Here is an 18,332-nt window from a genome sequence, read left to right on the forward strand (position 1 = left end):
GACTACATCAACTCCGATCTATTCGTGGTTGTGCACCCAACTTTAGCCTTAAGTTGTGATGTTGTAACCAATAAATAGTCGTTAGTGCATGACCAGTTGTCTGACTCGGTCTTTGATTATTTAACAAGAGTTAATTCATTCACTCTGTAGCTTGTTCGTATTCTAATCGAGGGTCGAAATCTAAAACTTAAATTTAATGCGAACTGGTTAATGAAAGAGCAATTTGATGAGCTGGCCCAGGCATCACTCACTCCTCGGCTTAAATGGAGCGTTACAACTCCAGACGGTTCCTTAGGTGAGGAGAAAATCAAGGGGTTAAGAATTCATCTGGCTCATTGGCATATATTAGTTGGAATACTGAAACCCAGTGTTCTTACACTCCAACATATATCACCATTCCTTCTGACATGTATCGCCATTCCTTCATCATCGCTGGGTCGCTATCCTGGAATTCCCTATCTCACACCATTGGGGGAGCGCCATCTTCACCAGGACAGCAACGGGTCAAGGAGCAAGCCCACCACCAACTTCTCACGACAATCAATGTGTTGTTGTCAACATTGCCCACATCCCAAGAACAAATTTCAAACGTGCAATAGTTAAGCTAAGATAAACATGCTGCGAGTTCACAGGAGTCCAATGTCCTAGGCATCTGCCGTTAAATTCAAGGGGCTAAAAATTGAGGGCACTAACTTCGCAGAAAAATTAGCGCCCCCGCGTCGGAACTTGAGTGGTAGCGCTCCAAGAGGGAAGCGGGTCACTACTGGAAGCACACCTACCACCCCGCCTCCCTCTTGGGGCACTGCGAGTCAATATCGCGGCACTATGTGCCGCAGCACCATGCATATCGCGACCCAGACCTTGGATCCAACCCGCGCCCCTCCTCCTTCAGGAACACAATCTCCCGCCCCTCCCCCTTCAGGAACACAATCTCCCCCCCTCCCCCTTCAGGAACACAATCTCCCCCCCTCCCCCTTCAGGAACACAATCTCCCGCCCCTCCCCCTTCAGGAACAAAATCTCCCGCCCCTCCCCCTTCAGGAACACAATCTCCCCCCCTCCCCCTTCAGGAACACAATCTCCGCCCCTCCCCCTTCAGGAACACAATCTCCCCCCCTCCCCCTTCAGGAACACAATCTCCCCCCCTCCCCCTTCAGGAACACAATCTCCGCCCCTCCCCCTTCAGGAACACAATCTCCCCCCCTCCCCCTTCAGGAACACAATCTCTAGCCCCTCCCCCTTCAGGAACACAATCTCCCACCCCTCCCCCTTCAGGAACACAATCTCCCGCCCCTCCCCCTTCAGGAACACAATCTTCCCCCCCTCCCCCTTCAGGAACACAATCTCCCCCCTCCCCCTTCAGGAACACAATCTCCCCCCCTCCCCCTTCAGGAACACAATCTCCCCCCCTCCCCCTCCAGGAACACAATCTCCGCCCCTCCCTTCAGGAACACAATCTCCCGCCCCTCCCCCTTCAGCAACACAATCTCCCCCCCCTCCCCCTTCAGGAACACAATCTCCCCCCCTCCCCCTTCAGGAACACAATCTCCCCCCCTCCCCCTTCAGGAACACAATCTCCCCCCCTCCCCCTTCAGGAACACAATCTCCCGCCCCTCCCCCTTCAGGAACACAATCTCCCGCCCCTCCCCCTCCAGGAACACAATCTCCCACCCCTCCCCCTTCAGGAACACAATCTCCCCCCCTCCCCCTTCAGGAACACAATCTCCCCCCCTCCCCCTCCCCCTTCAGGAACACAATCTCCCCCCCTCCCCCTCCCCCTTCAGGAACACAATCTCCCGCCCCCTCCCCCTTCAGGAACACAATCTCCCACCCCCTCCCCCTCCCCCTTCAGGAACACAATCTCCCGCCCCCTCCCCCTCCCTCTTCAGGAACACAATCTCCCGCCCCCTCCCCCTCCCCCTTCAGGAACACAATCTCCCGCCCCTCCCCCTTCAGGAACACAATCTCCTCCCCTCCCTCTTCAGGAACACAATCCCCCCCGCCCCTCCCCCTTCAGGAACACAATCTCCCGCCCCTTCCCCCTTCAGGAACACAATCTCCCACCCCTCCCCCTTCAGGAACACAATCTCCCCCCTTCCCCCTTCAGGAACACAATCTCCCCCCCTCCCCCTTCAGGAACACAATCTCCCCCCTCCCTCTTCAGGAACACAATCTTCCCCCCCTCCCCCTTCAGGAACACAATCTCCCCCCCTCCCCCTTCAGGAACACAATCTCCCGCCCCTCCCCCTTCAGGAACACAATCTCCGCCCCTCCCTCTTCAGGAACACAATCTCCCCCCCTCCCTCTTCAGGAACACAATCTCCCGCCCCTCCCCCTTCAGGAACACAATCTCCCCCCCTCCCCCTTCAGGAACACAATCTCCCGCCCTTCCCCCTTCAGGAACACAATCTCCCACCCCTCCCCCTTCAGGAACACAATCTCCCACCCCTCCCCCTTCAGGAACACAATCTCCCACCCCTCCCCCTTCAGGAACACAATCTCCCGCACCCTCCCCCTTCAGGAACAAAATCTCCCACCCCTCCCCCTTCAGGAACACAATCTCCCGCCCCTCCCCCTTCAGGAACACAATCTCCCACCCCTCCCCCTTCAGGAACACAATCTCCCACCCCTCCCCCTTCAGGAACACAATCTCCCGCCCCTCCCCCTTCAGGAACACAATCTCCCCCCTTCCCCCTTCAGGAACACAATCTCCCCCCCTTCCCCTTCAGGAACACAATCTCCCCCCTCCCTCTTCAGGAACACAATCTTCCCCCCCTCCCCCTTCAGGAACACAATCTCCCCCCCTCCCCCTTCAGGAACACAATCTCCCGCCCCTCCCCCTTCAGGAACACAATCTCCGCCCCTCCCTCTTCAGGAACACAATCTCCCCCCCTCCCTCTTCAGGAACACAATCTCCCGCCCCTCCCCCTTCAGGAACACAATCTCCCCCCCTCCCCCTTCAGGAACACAATCTCCCGCCCTTCCCCCTTCAGGAACACAATCTCCCACCCCTCCCCCTTCAGGAACACAATCTCCCACCCCTCCCCCTTCAGGAACACAATCTCCCACCCCTCCCCCTTCAGGAACACAATCTCCCGCACCCTCCCCCTTCAGGAACAAAATCTCCCACCCCTCCCCCTTCAGGAACACAATCTCCCGCCCCTCCCCCTTCAGGAACACAATCTCCCACCCCTCCCCCTTCAGGAACACAATCTCCCACCCCTCCCCCTTCAGGAACACAATCTCCCGCCCTCCCCCTTCAGGAACACAATCTCCCCCCCTCCCCCTTCAGGAACACAATCTCCCGCCCTTCCCCCTTCAGGAACACAATCTCCCACCCCTCCCCCTTCAGGAACACAATCTCCCACCCCTCCCCCTTCAGGAACACAATCTCCCACCCCTCCCCCTTCAGGAACACAATCTCCCGCACCCTCCCCCTTCAGGAACAAAATCTCCCACCCCTCCCCCTTCAGGAACACAATCTCCCGCCCCTCCCCCTTCAGGAACACAATCTCCCACCCCTCCCCCTTCAGGAACACAATCTCCCACCCCTCCCCCTTCAGGAACACAATCTCCCGCCCCTCCCCCTTCAGGAACACAATCTCCCCCCCTCCCCCTTCAGGAACACAATCTCCCCCCCTCCCTCTTCAGGAACACAATCTCCCACCCCTCCCCCTTCAGGAACACAATCTCCCCCCCTCCCCCTTCAGGAACACAATCTCCCACCCCTCCTCCTTCAGGAACACAATCGCCCCCCCTCCCTCTTCAGGAACACAATCTGCCCCCCCCTCCCTCTTCAGGAACACAATCTCCCGCCCCTCCCCCTTCAGGAACACAATCTCCCACCCCTCCTCCTTCAGGAACACAATCTCCCCCCCTCCCCCTTCAGGAACACAATCTCCCCCCCTCCCCCTTCAGGAACACAATCTCCCGCCCCTCCCCCTTCAGGAACACAATCTCCCACCCCTCCCCCTTCAGGAACACAATCTCCCCCCCTCCCTCTTCAGGAACACAATCTCCCGCCCCTCCCCCTTCAGGAACACAATCTCCCGCCCCTCCCCCTTCAGGAACACAATCTCCCGCCCCTCCCCCTTCAGGAACACAATCTCCCGCCCCTCCCCCTTCAGGAACACAATCTCCCCCCCTCCCCCTTCAGGAACACAATCTCCCCCCCCTCCCCCTTCAGGAACACAATCTCCCGCCCCTCCCCCTTCAGGAACACAATCTCCCGCCCCTCCCCCTTCAGGAACACAATCTCCCCCCCTCCCCCTTCAGGAACACAATCTCCACCCCTCCCCCTTCAGGAACACAATCTCCCCCCCTCCCCCTTCAGGAACACAATCTCCCCCCCTCCCCCTTCAGGAACACAATCTCCCCCCCTCCCCCTTCAGGAACACAATCTTCCCCCACTCCCCCTTCAGGAACACAATCTCCTGCCCCTCCCCCTTCAGGAACACAATCTCCTGCCCCTCCCCCTTCAGGAACACAATCTCCCCCCCTCCCCCTTCAGGAACACAATCTCCCGCCCCTCCCCCTTCAGGAACACAATCTCCCGCCCCTCCCCCTTCAGGAACACAATCTCCCCCCCTCCCCCTTTAGGAACACAATCTCCCCCCCTCCCCCTTCAGGAACACAATTTCCCGCCCCTCCCCCTTCAGGAACACAATCTCCCGCCCCTCCCCCTTCAGGAACACAATCTCCCCCCCTCCCCCTTTAGGAACACAATCTCCCCCCCTCCCCCTTCAGGAACACAATCTCCCGCCCCTCCCCCTTCAGGAACACAATCTCCGCCCCTCCCTCTTCAGGAACACAATCTCCCGCCCCTCCCCCTTTAGGAACACAATCTGCCCCCCTCCCCCTTCAGGTACGCAATCTCCCGCCCCCTCCCCCTTCAGGAACACAATCTCCCCCCACTCCCCCTTCAGGTACGCAATCTCCTGCAGGTGTAGAATGTGGATCTCTGCCCTTCTCTTGCTTTCCAAGAAGGCACAATGGAGGCCAGTCTATCCCAGTATCCACAGGGATAGGGAAAGTCCTTTATTACATCCATGGGTATCACTAATGCTATGAATGCTGATATAGCTCCAGCTCTTTATCTGTTTCTTGCTTTGTACTGTCCTTCACCGACCCTTGGATCCAACCCCTCACGCAGAGAAATCAAAGAGAACAACCTCAAGCCTTCAGCCATGCATGGTATTCACGGATCACAGATCACAGAATCACCAGTGCAGCTAGAGGCCATTTCGGCCCATCGAGCCTGCACCGACACATATCCCACCCTATCCCCGTAACCCCACGTATTTAATCCCCTAACACTAAGGGTCAATTTATCATAGCCAAATCAACCTATTGGAGAGAGAAGCAGGAATGCACACCAGAAAAGGAAAAGAAAGATAACAGGGAATATAGAACAAGAGAGTAGAGAGGAATATATTAATAACGCTATAAAGGCTAACAGCCTATGTAACAGGCAACACTTGGGGGGGCTAAGTTCGTTTGATTTGCGCCTCCCATTAGCTAAGAGGGCCCTAAGAGGGCGCTAATGGGGCGCTAATCAAATAGCGCCTGGGCGCGGCGCAGCTAACTGCTCCCGCGAAATTCAGCGCAAATCAACTAGCGCACCGCTCGCGCCCCAGCTGTAATATTGGGTGGGGCCCCCCGACTTACCGCCGGATGCCATGTCTGACAGGGTCGGGGGGCCTACCTGCGGCCGGGGCGGTGCTAGTTAAATGGTTGGTGGCGGGCGGCCATTTTTGATGCTGGCCGCCTGCCAGCACCTGCCCGCGTTGCTGTCCCCGGCTCCCGTGAAGCCCCCCCGTGGGGTGCTGGCTGCTCTCCGTGAGCCCGGCACTCCTCTTGAGTGCCGGGCTCGTTTGCCGGCACTCCCGATCCCTGGTGGCCCAGCTGGGCGCCAGGACATGCTGTGCCAGGCCCCTCCCCTTTAAGGGGAGGAAGGCCTGCAGTACTGCGGCACGACGTGCCACAGAGCGTGGTGCTGCGGCACGTAGCGCCACAATATTGGCTCGCAGCAGCCCAAGAGGGACATGGGGCACTTCCAGTAGCGCCCCTCCTCCTCCCTCTCGGGGCGCTATCTGGGAAAATTGGTCGCGGGGGCGCTAACTTTTTCGGGGCGCTAAAATTAGCTACCCAATTTTTACCCCTTGGTGTTTTCAGCTATGTTTGTGTTTACAGGTCAGACGAGCTCACACCCAGGCTGGAATTTTGCTGGCGCTCAGCGGACAGGATGGGTGACGGGTCAGCTGTTAAATTTAAAATGATTGACAATGGGTCAGGAACCCGCTGTCAAAATGTGCACACTAGACGTTCCCGATGTCGGGTCTGCCAGCGCTGAGCAGACCCGACAGGCAGTGGCGGGGGAGGCAATTAAAATCATTAGTGGCCTGTTTACAGCCACTTATCAATGGATGTTTCCCAGCTTTTTGGATTTGACAGGTCACCCACTGGTTTTCCGCTGTGCCTAGACCGCGTCTGTGAAGCTGAGGCAGAAGGTCACTGGCCATTGAATCAGCTTCAAATGTCAAGTCAAAGCTCCCAGCTCATTGAGATATGTTCCCTTAACCACTAGCTTCTGTAAACTGCATTTCCACTACAGATTCAGGGATGCTGCAAGTCTTTACACAAGTCTCCATCCAGTCTGACCTCATTACCTCTCTCACCATTGACAGATCACTTCTGTCATCTCGACTTCACCTGCCATCTATTCCACCAGCATAGGTGCACTTTATACTCTCTCACCTTGGTCCTCAGAATCCCACCACTATCAGCCTCAACACCAGCATCACCAGGCACACCAGCAGCACCAACAACACCAACCTTCTCCGTAATCACTTGATGCTGTACAGGACAGAGAGCATCAGCAGCTGACCGCATTGCTGCCCGGGAGGCCAGGGATAGTCTCACCATGGCCAGATTTACTTCACTTGACGCTGTACACCCTGGCTGCCTCATGATTTGCCAGGTTGGCACCATCCCACACCAACACCATAAAGCATCCCTACAATGCCCACGCCATTCCTTTCACACCCATCAGCATTGGGGGGGGGGGGGGTACCGTTATGTCTCACCATTCACTGCAACTCACTAAGCCACTTCCAAAGGTGCACTGAAATCTGTCCAAGAAGGCAAAGTGTTGAAAATAAAGATTTCAATGTTTGACAACATATTAACAGAAACTTTACATGAATATTGGCTAAAACACTCAAGTGCCTACCCTTGTGTGTTGTTAATTGGTATGATTGGACTAGGATGAGGGTGAGTGTGAGGGGTGGCTAGTGATATGGGGAAGTGATAATGTAGATAGAGAGGGATGGGTGGAGGTTAAAGGTAAGTTGGTGTGAGTAAGGATGTGCAGGAGTAGGGTAGGGAAGACAGAGCGATGGGGATGTGATGAGTGGCACAGCAGGATGAGGCGGAGTGTGACTTTGCAGTAACATTTCATGATCTACTGAGATCATTGAAAGGTTTGCGCCACTGCAGCCTGGTCCTCCTGACGACATCCCTGCTTGTGCCCTCCTGTGCAATGTGCAACCAGGCTGTGTTGGTGTCCATATGGAGGGAATCAAGGGAGAGCCTGGGTGCAGCCCTGTGCCTTTGTGCAGTGCTTGTCAGTGTTTGCAGCACCTCAGTGCTGTAGAACACTGACAGCACAACTGTCAAACTAAATTTGGGCATGGTCCCTTTAAGGAAACCAGCTGATGACGTGTCATCAAATGATGTCATCAGACGCGCTTCCTTCAATTGGCCAGGAAACTCGCTAGGCGGGCTTAACAAGCCCAATCATCGGAAAGTAATTTCGGAGGCCGGAATGGATCCAGCAGTGTGGCCGAGACCCGTCATTGCTTCCGCCCGTCACGGACCCACCATTGTTGGGTAAACGGACCCAGAGTCTGTCCAATGTCGACAGTCCAGGTTATCGTCCACCAGATATGAACCAATACAGCGGTAAAGGTGTCAGCTTGGCTCAGTGGTAGCACTCTCACCTCAGAAGACTGTGGGTTCAAGCCCCCACTCCGAGGACTGGGGCACATAATCCAGGCTGACATTCCAGAGCGGTACTGAGGGAGTGCTGCACTGTCAGAGGTGCCGTCTTTCAGATGAGACATTAAACTGAGGCCCCACCTGCCCATCAGGTGGACATAAAAGATCCCAGGGCATTATTTTGAATTAGCGCAGGGGAGTTCTCCCTGGCCAATATTTATCCCTCAATCAATATTGCTAAAAAAATAGATGATCTGGTCATTATCTCATTGCTGTTTGTGGGAGCTTGCTGTGTGCAAATTGGCTGCCGTGTTTCCTACATTACAACAGTGACTACACTTCAAAAGTACCTCATTGGCTGCAAAGCGCTTTGGGACATTCTGAGGTTGTGAAAGGCGCTATAGAAATGTAAATTTTTCTTTCAGTCAATACTGACCAAATGCAACAGATTATAACATTAATATTGGAGCATTGTTGTATGGACCAGCTCCCTCAGTGGTCATTTGGTAAGGCAATGGCCCAATAGACAGTTGGGCTTATGGCCAGATTCCCCATGGACATCCTTCGCTCTGATGAGCCCAGCAACATATCACACAGTCAAAGGGTCAGGTGTCACTGAGATACAGTGATGGATAAGCACCCATCGTCAGGCTCCCTCCCTCCACACTCATGGGTCTTACCTCAAAGAGCAAGTTGACGTAATCGTCATTAACTTTGAGATTGATCATCTTCAGCAGATTTTTCACTTCCTTGAAGCTGATTTTGTTGTCATTATTTTTATCAGCCTTCTGTAGGTGTTGATGAATCAAGGTGGCTGGATTTAAGGCAATAACGAAATCAGTGGACACTTATTCAGGAAACTACAGGAAACTCTTTCTTATCCGGCACCGACGGGACTGGCGTGGTGTCGGTTGATCAAAAAGTCCAGATTACAGAGAGGTATAATTACCAAGGTACGAGAGCCCCAAACACGGCCACAGGTGCAGGAGCCCTGGTTACATGGCACTTGCGCAGGAGTCCCGGTTACACGGCCACAGGTGCAGGAACCCCGGTTACACGGCCACAGATCCAGGAACCCCGGTTACACGGCCACTAATATGAAGTAAAACTTACCTGAACCTACTCCTGAATTTTGCCGGTTAAGAGAGATTTCCGGATGTCGAGGTGCCGGTTAAAAGAGTTTCCTGTAAACTGAAATATAAAAAGGAACAGTAGCATGCACAGCATGTGCACAGATACATAAATGGATGCAAGGCTTAAAGTAGAGCGATAGGCCTGGTATGTGCTGGTATCGCACGCTGGCTTATAGAACCATAGAAACTACAGCATGGGAGGCCATTCAGCCCCTCATGTACATGTTGGTGTCAGCTTTCCAGCTGCAGCTCCCTACTCTAATCCCATTTCACTGCCCTTCCCTATCCTTTTCCGATATTAATCCAATTCCCTTTTAATAAATGTCTCTGCCTCAGTAGACACGGGTGGTGAAGCAAACCATGCTCCAATAACTATGTTCTAATAACTCTCCGTGTGAACATACTTCTGCTAACGTTCCCTTCGGTCGCTACTGATGCCTTCACTCTGTACCCACTTCTGTCGATTTATTAACCATTCAAAACAATATTTTATTATCAACCCATTTACAACCATTCATAGATTTGAAAAACTTTTTAGATCCCCCTTAATCATCCCAGTTCCAGTGACAAAGCCCTAATTTTTTGAACCTTTCTTCCTCAGTGTAACTTCTCATTCCGTGTCATTGGCGTGGGTCTTTGCTGCAATGACCTTTCTATAACGAGATTCCCAGGACTGCTCGCAATAGTCCAACTTTGGCCCAACTTAATGTCTTCCACAAGTTCAACGTCACTTCATTACTTTTATATTCAAGTCCCTGTGTATAAATCCCAGAATCCTATTTACCTTTTACGTGGCCTTGTCTACCATAACTCTCAGGGGGAAAAACTCAGTTGCTTTGCGACTCCAGTTAGCGCGGGAGGCGTTGGCGGTGCCGCGCCTGGGCGCAAAGCAACTCGCGCCCAGGCGTGGTGCCGCCGACGCCTCCCGCGATATTCAGCGGGAGGTTAGCGGCAGCGCTAACTGTTTGCGCTCTGTGGCGCTGCGCCACCGGCGATGATGTCATCATCGTGCGCAGCGCCACGCTCACGATCTTCGGGAGCGCCCCCTGACTTACCACCGGACGCTATGTCCGACAGGGTCAGGGAGGCCTACCTGTAGCCGGGGAGGCGCTATTTAAAGGCGAGGTGCGGGGCGGCCATTTTTGTTGGTGGCCACCTGCCAGCACCTGCCTCCGCTCCTGTCCCCGGCCTCCTTACCTGCTTCCCCCCCCCCCCGCGGAGTGCCGGCTGCGCTCCATGAGCCCGGCAATTCTCTTGAGTGCCGGGCTCTTTTGCTGGCACTCTGATCCCTGGGGGCCCAGCTGGGCCGCGGGTCGTGCTGCGCAAGGCCCCTCCCCTTTAAGAAGGGGAGGAAGGTCTGCAATACGGTGGCACGTAGCGCCGCGATATTCCCTCATAGCGCCCCAAGAGGGAGGCGGGGTGCTTCCAGTAGCACCCCGCTTCCATCTTGGGGCGCTACCACTCAATTTCGGTCGCGGGGGCGCTAATTTTTCCGGGGCGCTAATAGGGTGACTCATTTTTTGGCCTCAGTTTCAAAGATCCGTGCTGTATTTGCAAATGATACCTATGCCTCATAACAAGGCAGTTCGCTGTGCCTCGGTGGGCAGCACTCTCGCCTCTGAGTCAGAAGGTTGTGGGTTCAAGTCCCACTCCAGAGACCTGCAATGTATTTACAAACAAGGCCTATAGGGAGCGCTGCACTGTCGGAGGCGCCGTCTTTCGGGTGAGATGTTAAACCGAGGCCCCCTCTGCCCTCTCAGGTGGATGTAAAAGATCCCATGACACTATTTTGAAGAAGATCAGGGGAATTATCTGAGGTGTCCTGGCCAATAGTCAATCAACATCACTAAAAACAGATCATCTGCTCATTATAACATTGTTGTTTGTGGGAGCTTACTGTGCGCAAATTGGCTGGCGTGTTTCCTACATTACAACAGTGACTACACTTCAAAAGTACTTCATTGGCTGTAAAGCGCTTTAGGACGTCCTGAGGTCGTGGTAAGTGCGATATAAATGCAAGTCTTTCTTTCTTTTTCATGGCTGATCTGTATCTTAATTCCATTTACCTGCCCTGTTTCCGTAATCCTTCACACTCTTGCCTAACAAAAATCTATCAATCTCAGTTTTGACATTTTTAATTGACCCCCAGCCTCAACAGCTTTAAGGGGGCAAGAGTTCCAGATTTCAACTACCCTTTGTGTGAAGAAGTGCTTCCTGACATCACCCCTGAACAGCCTGGCTCTAATTTTAAGGTTCAGGACTCCCCCCACCAGAGGAAACTTACACAAAGAGAAACTCCAGGAAAATCGATGTGTGAACAACATCAGGACAGGGCCTCATGATCATAACACCCAACAAAAGCCAGGCCAAGAGGAGACAAAGTCCCGCCTTCACACTGAGGACCCCCTCCATCGTGTTGTGTGGCACTACCACCGTGCTAAACAGGATAGATTCAGAACAGATCCAGCAGCTCAAAACTGGGCATCCATGAGTCGCTGTGGGCCATCAGCAGCAGCAGAATTGTATTCCACCACAACCTGTAACCTCATGGCCCGGCATATCCCTCACTCTACCATTACCATCAAGCCTGGTTCAACAACAAGTGTAGAAGATCATGCCAGGAGCAGCACCAGGCGTACCTAAAAATGAGGTGCCAACCTGGGGAAGCTGCAGTAAGAGAGGGGAGATCAGATGGGGGTCATCCTGGGCCATCCTAAACACCCCTTGCAGTAGCAATAGGAGGATTCTGTTTCTCAAATGGTCTGTTGTTATTGGGTTTACTTTGGGGCGAGTTTGCCAAGTTGGTGCCAATTTGGAGGCTGTTTTCGGCTGTGTAGATATGGCTGCCGGGCACCGAGTTTGGCATTGACTCAAGTCATGGTGCTCAGCACCATCATCAGCAACCAGAAAAATTGAGAGTGACATCAGGTCCTTGGTGCACAATGACAATGCTAGAACCCAGTCTACTACCCAGCCTATTCCTTCCCCTATCTTTGTCAAAAGAATTTTACAAAGGATATTGTTCAATTTTATCTCGCTGGCTCATGGTTTCTGCTTTTTTCCTCAGTTTTTTAAGCCCATGAACCCATCGCCTCCCTTCTTCCTCCGATGCTGCCACCAGGTCCAGGGTGGTCCGGCTGCCCGTGAACACGATGGTGAAGCACCGTGTCTCGGAGAAGCTGCTGCCATGTTTCTTCATCACCTCCGACTGGTGACCCTCTTGGACATCCCGGATATCCATCACCGAGACTGAAAAATCAGACAAGAGATTAGCAATGGACGAGCTTCTGAAAATCACCTGGGAAAAGATTTCTCTTCACGGATTGGCCGGGAATCTGGAATGAAAATCGGCCAGGCTCTCTGATGGGCAGACGATTGGCACTGCCAGCTCACTGCCCGGGCAGTGAAGAGGAAAGTTTAGCCCAATCTCTCAGAAGCTTCGTATTTACCTTCCTAGTGCCCCAAGCTCACTCCAGCAGTCCATTCAATTCAATCCACCTCACCTACAACACTAATAATTTGCTCTGTGCCTGTATTTTAATCGCTCCACCATTGGCAGCCGTGCCTCCAGCTGCCTAGGCCTTAAGCTCTGGAATTCCCTCCCTAAACCTCTCTGCCTTTCTACCTCTCTCTCCTCCTTTAAGATGCTCCTTAAAACCTAATTCTGTGACCAAAACGTGTCCCAATATCTCCTTATGTGGCTTGGTGTCGAATTTTGTTTGATTATGCTCCGGCGAAGTGCCTTAGGACGTTTTAGTACGTTAAAGGTGCTATATAATGGCCGAGCTGGCCACGTCCTAAAGGACATAGATACCAGACTGGACCTGTGGCAGGTGGCGAGAAACTAACACGAGCGAAAAACTAACTTGGCCTCCTCCTCACCAATCTACCTGTCCAGGTGCATCTGTCCATGACAGTACTGGTAGGAGTGACCACCACACAGTCCTTGTGGAGACAAAGTCCCGTCTTCACACTGAGGACACCCTCCATCATGTTGTGTGACACTACCACTGTGCTAAATGGGATAGATTCAGAACAGATCTAGCAGCACAAAACTGGGCATCCATGAAGCGCTTGGGTCATCAGCAGCAGCAGAATTGTATTCCACCACAATCTGTAACCTCATGGCCCGGCATAACCCTCACTCTACCATTACCATCAAGCCTGGTTCAACAACGAGTGTAGAAGAGCATGCCAGGAGCAGCACCAGGCGTACCTAAAAATGAGGTGCCAACCTGGGGAAGCTGCAACACAGGACTGCATGCATGCTAAACAGCGGAAGCAGCATGCTATAGACAGAGCTAAGCGATCCCACAATCAATGAATCCGTCCTGTAGATCTAACCCTCCCTTCAGTTACTGTAATCAGATCCTATAGATCGAATTCTACCTTCACTTATTGCTTAGATCTAGGATGCCAACAGCCCTTGTAAAAGCTCTGTTTTGACTCGATAGCCGGACTTTTAATCTGGGGGTGGGTAGGGATCCGGGGGGGGGGGGGTGGGGGGGATGGGGGGCCAAGACTGCCTCCGCAGGCCCTGCTAAATTTAACAGCAGGTCCTGATTAACATTTTAAAGCTCTGTTTCCTGTCCTCCGTCAACGGGGTGTAACCAGCGCCGGTAGAGCCGAGCGAGCGGGAAACCCGACCATTCAAAGTTAAATTTAAAATGGTGGATCACCATGAGGCTCGCAGCCTGATTGTAATATTTAAATGGACTCTCGCCTCCTGGGAGCGGGCCGGTTGACCGCTCACCGTCTCGCCTCTGTTAAAGCCAGAAGTGGGCAGGTTGGAGATAGGTTGGGGTCGGGATTCAAGTTTTTAAACTCGTTAACCTCCCTCTGACCCCAACCCATCCATTTTATGGGGTTAGAAATCCCCCCAATAACTCTGTCTCTCAGCCCTCCCTTACAGTAACACATTGTGCTAATGGTACAGTGTATCATTGACACTATTTGCCATCACTGATGCCCACGCTGTCAGTAGTCACAGAACAAACCATCGACCCAACAAAGCAGAGGATGTGGCTAATGAGGAAAAAATACTTTCCCCAATTAATAGAAACATAGGGAAAAAAAATAGGAGCAGGAGTAGACCATTCGGCCCTTCGAGCCTGCTCCGCCATTCAATATAATCATGGCTGATCCTCTATCTCAATACCATATTCCCGCTCTCTCCCCATACCCCTTGATGCCTTTTGTGTCTAGAAATCTATCTATCTCCTTCTTAAATATATTCAGTGACTTGACCTCCACAGCCTTCTGTGGTAAAGAATTCCATAGGTTCACTGAGTGAAGACATTTCTCCTCATCTCAGTCCTAAATGTCCTACCCCGTATCCTGAGACTGTGACCCCTCGTTCTAGACACCCCCAGCCAGGGGAAACATCCTCCCTGCATCCAGTCTGTCTAGCCCTGTCAGAATTTTATACGTTTCAATGAGATCCCCTCTCATTCTTCTAAACTCTAGTGAATACAGGCCTAGGCGACCCAATCTCTCCTCATACGACAGTCCTGCCATCCCAGGAATCAGTCTGGTGAACCTTTGCTGCACTCCCTCTATGGCAAGTATATCGTTTCTTAGGTAAGGGGACCAAAACTGCACACAGTACTCCAGGTGTGGTCTCACCAAGGCCCTGTATAACTGTAGTAAGACATCCTTGCTCCTGTACTCAAATCCTCTTGCAATGCAGGCCAACATACCATTTGCCTTCCTAACTGCTTGCTGCACCTGCATGTTTGCTTTCAGTGACTGGTGTACAAGGACACCCAGGTCCCTTTGTACATCAACATTTCCCAATCTATCACCATTTAAATAATACTCTGCCTTTCTGTTTTTCCTACCGAAGTGGATAACTTCACATTTACCCACGTTATACTGCATCTGCCATGTATTTGCCCACTCCCTCAACTTGTCTAAATCGCCTTGAAGCCTCTTTGCATCCTCCTCACAACTCACAATCCCACCTAGTTTCGTGTCGTCAGCAAACTTGGAAATATTACATTTGGTTCCCTCATCCAAATCATTGATATATATTGTGAATAGCTGGGGCCCAAGCACTGATCCCTGCGGTACCCCACTAGTCACCGCCTGCCACCCTGAAAAAGACCCATTTATTCCTACTCTCTGTTTCCTGTCTGTTAACCAATGACATGGTCCAGTTATTGACAATGGGCCTGTGCCATCTCAGGGAATTTAGGGGACGTGGGGGCTGAGACCGTCTCTTGCTCCACTCGATTTATTTGTCCTCGGTTCCCCAGGAAAACACACGATTGCTGAAGCAGTAATGCAGCCGGTGCTGTGCCCATACTCACAGGTGGGTGACTTATTCCTGGACTCGCACCAGATGGACAGCCCATCCTCCTGCAGTTTCATCCGTCGATCCTTCTTCCATGTACTCGACTTTACTTTTTTTAACTTGCTGCCTTTCAGCATGAACTTCACGTCTTCATCTTCATGCAGTCCTGAGTGAGGCAGGAGGGCAAAGGTCAAGTTCCCTGCACAAACACAGTAAGCAGGGACATTTCAGAGGCTCCCGGACAGGGCAGGAGAGGAGAGGAGAGGAGAGGAGACAGGTGCGTTCCGTTTCCCAATAATTCAGTCCATCAGTTAACTCAAGTGTAAATTTGAAAGCACAAAGGGTGATATCCTAACTCTGCGCTCACTGGAGGCGGCTCGACTACCCAGAGCGCACTTTGGGAATTTTAAACACATGCCACACAATTTTCCGCCTACACCCAGAATTTCTGATTGGTACTCCAAGGGCAAAACACCCCACAGAGCACGATGCCAGAATATTGCCTCTACAAACGGCAGATTCACGGGGACCCCCATAACGGTCAGACTGTCTGGAGACTGGTGAGTTTCTGGCTCTTCGCCAATTAACCCTTTCACTCCTAATTTCCAAAAGATTCGACTTGACCCGTATTGGTGTCAGTGATTATATCTTGTTCACTGTAAGTGGGACTGGATACATTACAGCATCTGAGCACTGGTTAAGCAAGGGGCGATCAAGATTTATACTACCCATTATGTCCTGGGAAGAAGTCGCGATCTCCACAAGCCCACCCCGGTCAGCCCTGGCCTCTAGGCTCACTCGTCCGCCCAATGTGACATGTGTGGGTCCTCTGCCAACCCGAATCTCTCCTCGGCTCTTCTAGGGGATGTTCCCAAGCTCTCTTCTGCCAAATATCTCTACAACCGAAGTGTCTGAGAGACCTCTTCTTGTACCCTTACTCTCATTCAAAACCGATGGAGTCCTCCTGAACCAATCACTGGCCGACTACTCAAACCCAAAATCCAATCGTAGAGATGCCATGTCGGCAGCACCTTGGCTCACGCAGCTTCTAGTCTGATGACACTCTTACATCACCTGTTTTTGACCATCAAGACCCATCCGGGGTAGTTATGGCATCACAAATTAAACAGTTCTCCATGGTATTCTTGCTGTTTCCGTGAGAGACCAATGTTTTTAATTCACCGCAGATATCGTAACATTCCATGATAATCTTACACTCCCTTCGCCTCTTATCTCAGGCCCTGGAATTCCATTAATTCGTCTAGTTCTGTTCCTACAGAAAAGCTGTCTCTTTTGTTCTGCGAGGAAACCATCTTTAATTTGGCCGAGAAAGGCCCAGCACCTTGGCTTCCTCCATTTTAAATCTAATCGGGTCCACCCAGGGCGTATTACCCGAGTTTAAAAGCATGATTATTCAAGAATCGCCGTACCTCGCGTAACAGTTACAGAATACAAACTTGAACCGACAACTAATAATACTTATTTAGGGAGAATTCAAAATGGAGAATTCCCCAGGATTCTCACGGGAACCCAGAGACTGTCAGACTGTCTGGAGACACGGAGTGCGGAGACTGTCCGGAGACACGGAGTGTGGAGACTGTCAGACTGTCTGGAAACACGGAGTGTGGAGACTGTCAGACTGTCTGGAGACACGGAGTGTGGAGACTGTCAGACTGTCTGGAAACACGGAGTGCGGAGACTGTCAGATTGTCTGGAGACACGGAGTGTGGAGACTGTCAGACTGTCTGGAAACACGGAGTGCGGAGACTGTCCGGAGACACGGAGTGTGGAGACTGTCTGGAAACATGGAGTGTGGAGACTGTCAGACTGTCTGGAGACACGGAGTGTGGAGACTGTCAGACTGTCTGGAAACACGGAGTGCGGAGACTGTCAGACTGTCTGGAGACACGGAGTGTGGAGACTGTCAGACTGTCTGGAAACACGGAGTGCGGAGACTGTCAGACTGTCTGGAGACACGGAGTGTGGAGACTGTAGTGTATGTAACCGTCTACCTTTAAGAGACTATTGTATGTAACCGTTCACCTTTAAGAGAACTATTTTAGGTGTGGCACTACTTGTTTGGCTTCTGTATACGGTAATACCGACGGTGACCACACCGGTATATAAGTGCTGTGGCATGATTCATAGGGCAGATTCGCCCTGACCTTCGAATAGTAAAGTCCTGTTGTATGTTACTCCTGAAGTCTGTGTCGTAATTAACTGCACAACCCACAGACTTTACAGTGGCGACGAGTCCGATCGTACCCTGCGGCAACAATATTTTCAAAGCAACGAAAGAGCGTCGAAAAGAGGCAACCGCCCTCGTCATTCGGCTGGGAGAAAACTCAAGGCTGCAGCAATAGAAAGGAGGAAGACTTTAGCGACAAAAACTTCCATCAGCAACAGGCACTGACTGTCCCTTCTGCCACGGTGACTGTGAGTAAGGGAAAGTGAAAAGAATAGCCGGAGGATAAGGGCTGGGCACTCGACCACGGTCGAGGGGGAAAAGGAGCCGGACAAAAAGTCGGGTCCAACGGCGTCGTGAGAGACCGCGACCGGCGGGAAAAGCCGGGCAGTGACCGAAGCCACGAAGCGCTGCGACCGGGAGCGTAGGCGCGGGAAGAGAGAAACTCAGCCGCAGCCGGGGAGAGAAGCACCGGACTGCGAGAGGGCTGGGGTCCGAGCGAGCGGGAGAGGCAGAGCCGACCAAGAGAGACTGCGCGAGAGCCAGTCCAGCGGCTGAACTGTCCTCCGTCAACGGGGTGTAACCAGCGCCGGTAGAGCCGAGCGAGTGGGAGAGAGGCAGAGCCGAGCAAGGGGAACTGTGCGAGAGCCAGTCCAGCGGCTGAACTGTCCTCCGTCAACGGGGTGTACCCAGCGCCGGTAGAGCCGAGCGAGTGGGAGAGA

The 18,332-nt window shown here is 52.6% G+C and overlaps 1 protein-coding gene across 2 annotated transcripts in view; it reads right to left on the bottom strand.

Moving 5' to 3' along the window:
- The window catches only part of LOC147101506 (1-phosphatidylinositol 4,5-bisphosphate phosphodiesterase delta-3-like), a 120,982-nt gene that overhangs the window by 66,197 nt on the left and 36,453 nt on the right, over window positions 1-18,332 (bottom strand). For both annotated transcript variants that reach the window (XR_015073490.1, XM_085966653.1), the window contains exons 2-4: window positions 15,442-15,591; window positions 12,151-12,379; window positions 8,678-8,807 (exon numbers count right to left, since the gene is read on the bottom strand). Coding sequence is in view for 1 of the 2 variants with exons in the window: in XM_085966653.1 (XP_085822779.1) it covers window positions 8,678-8,807; window positions 12,151-12,379; window positions 15,442-15,591 (509 nt within the window). In the remaining variant the exon portion in view is untranslated. The remainder of the gene's footprint in view (window positions 1-8,677; window positions 8,808-12,150; window positions 12,380-15,441; window positions 15,592-18,332) is intronic.

This window comes from Somniosus microcephalus, chromosome 24 (genome assembly GCF_052327205.1).
Source record: "Somniosus microcephalus isolate GS21.2 chromosome 24, FLI_Smic_1.0, whole genome shotgun sequence".
Lineage (NCBI taxonomy): Eukaryota > Metazoa > Chordata > Chondrichthyes > Squaliformes > Somniosidae > Somniosus > Somniosus microcephalus.